The 3,278-nt window shown below is 52.3% G+C and overlaps 1 protein-coding gene across 1 annotated transcript in view; it reads right to left on the bottom strand.

Annotated features, from left to right (window-relative positions):
• Window positions 1–2,177, bottom strand: part of LOC104489063 (glutamate receptor ionotropic, kainate 3) — a gene marked incomplete at both ends in the record, with an annotated part of 21,916 nt that extends 19,739 nt beyond the window's left edge. The window contains 2 exons of the mRNA XM_010131180.1: window positions 564–821; window positions 2,001–2,177. Of these exons, the coding sequence (XP_010129482.1) occupies window positions 564–821; window positions 2,001–2,177 (435 nt within the window). The remainder of the gene's footprint in view (window positions 1–563; window positions 822–2,000) is intronic.
• Window positions 2,178–3,278: the final 1,101 nt, after the last annotated feature.

Genomic DNA, 3,278 nt, shown 5'->3' with positions numbered 1-3,278 from the left:
CTGCGTTCGCGTCAGCCCTCCCCTAAAGAAACCGTTTGCTCTAGTGGAATGAGGTTGGACAGGCGATCCCAGGCCTCTTCTGGTTTGGGGGGGTTATCTGCAGCGCTGGGCAGTGCTTTGCTGTGTTTAACCATCAGCAGCTTTCTGTATGTGAGGACTTCGTCAGCTGAGGTTGACAGAACTGGCTGGACCACGGAAAACTTTCCAGAACTGCTTTTGCTTTTAGCTGGGAAACTGCACCCTCACTGGCAGCCGCAGACCGAGGTCTTTGCTCATGTAGCTGGGCACCGCGGTGCCATCTGGAGCTGAGCTGAGCCGGGTCACACAGGTGGACAATGCTGCCTGGGCCCCCTTGTCACTCACTTTCCAAGTGCTTTGTGAATGATCCAGAAGGGATCCCCGGAACCTCTACAACGCTCACCTGAATGCCGGGGCACGGCATGTCACCGATGGCTGCGTGGGGTGTCATTCTGCTCCTAAAAGGGCTCATTAGGCAAGTCCCTACATGGGACCCACAACTAAAGCTCTGTGGATTCCTCCGCGAAAGTCCCTCCTTTACCCACCTGTGCTGTCGTCGTACACCACGGTGGCCGACCTCCACTTCAAGTACTGCACAAGGTCCAGAATGGCATGGCTGAGGGACGCGTAGTCGGGGTACAGATTGACATAGAAAGTGTCCTTGTTATCCAAAGGGTGATGCTTCCATCGAAGCTGTATGTGGGGGACCTCCAGGGCATTGCAAATAGACTGGACGGCATTGGTACAGGAGCCTTGGGAAGGCCCAAAGATTGCTACGACCCCCAGGGCGAGCTGGTCACAGGCTGGAAGAGGAAGGGGGGGAGGGAAGGATGGAGTCAGCAGTGGAAGGGCCCCGCTGCTGGAAGGGTGAGCGTCAGGGCAGCCGTGGGGCACAAACAGCTTCTTCCTGACCTGGGCCATGGAGCAGTGGACAGACAGACACACTTCTGGGCACTAAAAGCAGTGCAGGTGTTAGGTAGTTACACCAGTGACAAGAGGCAGAGAGAGAGCAGGAATTGTGGCCGTGGGTGTCTGGAGCGGTGGCCAGAGGCACAGACATGTTTCCAGAGGAGGGAATGATGGCTATGGTGTGGCAGAGCCTCCAGAGTTGTGAGAGAAATGCCCAGAGATTATCAGAATCGCCCTGAGAAATGCAGTTTCCCATCAATTTTAATAGAATTCTTTTTCCTGCAAAATAATGCTTTTTATAGCTCTGTTCAAGCTTTCACTGAGAAATTAAAACAGAGCAACTGCATTTGGGGCTGTGTTCTTAGGAGGGACAAAAAGTAAAAGTTCTTCAGGGGAACAGGTTACGGGAACAGGAAGTTACAGGGGAACAGGCGAGCAGGTTATGTCTCAACTGCCCCTGCGGGTCCTGCCAGATGAACGACAACACGTGGCACTGTCAGCAGAAGCTTTCCTTTTAATGAGAATGGTTTAGGAAAGCACTTGCTCCTGGCCCAGGGAGAGAGGGGCACAGACACCCGGAGCGGCTGAGGCACATGGGTCCCCTCGGACATGCACAGGAGGTCCCTGCTGCTCAGGAGCCATTCCGGTTCTCCACGCTCAGAAGCCCTGAGGCCACCAGTCCTGCAGCCTTTGCTGAGCAGCCTCGTTTCTTCCCTCCCATCCAGCAGTTCCAGTGGGCTGCTGCTACCTGATCATAGGAGAGCAGAGTATCTGTGCTGGGGCTGTGAAAACTGCCGGGGATGCAGTAAAATAAACAAAGACACGGCCTGCAGACCTTCACTCAGGATTAGAAGCGAATGCTGAAAGGAGTTTTGAGAGGTTTGCAGGGAAAGAAAGAATAGTTGTTCCCCTTGTATTAAAGTGCCTCTGGAAGGTCAGCGTCTGGAGGACTTCTCATCTACACCACTGACTAGGGCAGGGCAGAACGAGTGGCAGGGTCTTGCATGAGACCGTGCCTGGGTTTTGCTGGATCAGTGGCCACAAAGCTGCTCAGAAGTGTGCCGTGCTCCTACCTTTCTTAGTTGCTTCAAAGCTGTCGTGGAAGTGTATCCTCTGGATGTCGTAGGTTAGTGTGGTGTTAGGCAGCAGAGTTCTGTTCCTGTTGATAATATTGGCGGAGAACCTGAAGGCTTGTTCCTCAGCACTCATAACCTGGGTGTTGGGGCCATCCGCATACTCAAAGATTCCTCCTGCAAGACAAGACAACACCAGCATTAAGCCACTTAAAGTTTGATTCATAATCTTGGTCACAGCTGTGAACAAGACTCGCTCCAGGATGTTTCCTGGGCTGGAATGGACATTGGAACGTGAGGGCGTTTGCTGTATGCTGGTTCAGGAAGGTCGTCAGAACCCCAGCACTGCAGGGCAGTAGGGGACAGATTTAAAGTCTTGCAATATTTTTATAAGATAGATGACATGGAACTTCAGGACGAGACCTTGGGAAGTGTGGACAGGCGTGTGGCTGAGGTGCAGAGACGCTCCAGGATTGGGCTCTGAGGAGGTGCTGCGGTACAGAGCTGGCACTATCCTTCACTCCATGCCTCACCGGGCTCCCCCCGCCTTGTCCGCCCACCTCCCAGCCCTGGCGCAGGAGGCAGGCAGCGCAGCACTGCTGCTCGCTATTTTTAGTGCCGTGTTTAGTGCCCTTCTCATCTTCTATTGTTCCTCATGTTTAGTTATCCAAGTTCTTAATTCAGACCAGCAGAGACTTCTGCATTTGCCTCCCCTGCAGCTTATCTGCTCAATAATGCACACCGTGAATGCATCCTTCCCCATGTTCAGGAGTTGTTAATGCCATTACACCTCCCCAAGGGCAACGAGTTCATGTCACAGCATCGCTGGGTTTCCTGCCTCTGTATCTGTGAGTCTTGTCCTCAGCTCCCCGATGACAACCTCTATAACTGAAGCAACTCGGTGCAGATGTAAATTATGTAATTGCACATTCTCATCTCTGAGGTGTAGGCGCTGTCCCACACCCTCCCTGAACCACTGAAAGACATGTAAACCTTGCTCTATCTTATTAAAAAGTAAACCAGAATAATTAATGGCTGAGCGAGATAGGCAAGCGCGATTGGTAACAGATGGTCTTGGGTTCATTAGCAGGAAGGAAATCTTCCTCTTCAATTTAAAGTAGTCTTACAACGTTTCGTTACAGACAACAGACGCCTGCTCAGCCCTCCCAGCTCTCAAGCAACTTCATGAACCCTCCTCCAGAAGCCAGAATGCATTATCTATAGCTTTTGTGGTGATTTGGTGTTAGCCACGAGCGCTGGTTTGGCGAGAGCCAAGCT

This window comes from Buceros rhinoceros, unplaced genomic scaffold (assembly GCF_000710305.1).
Source record: "Buceros rhinoceros silvestris isolate BGI_N320 unplaced genomic scaffold, ASM71030v1 scaffold210, whole genome shotgun sequence".
NCBI classification, from domain to species: Eukaryota; Metazoa; Chordata; class Aves; order Bucerotiformes; family Bucerotidae; genus Buceros; species Buceros rhinoceros.
The sequence above is the reverse complement of the archived record's forward strand: the minus strand, read 5'-3'. Positions and strand labels throughout refer to the sequence as shown.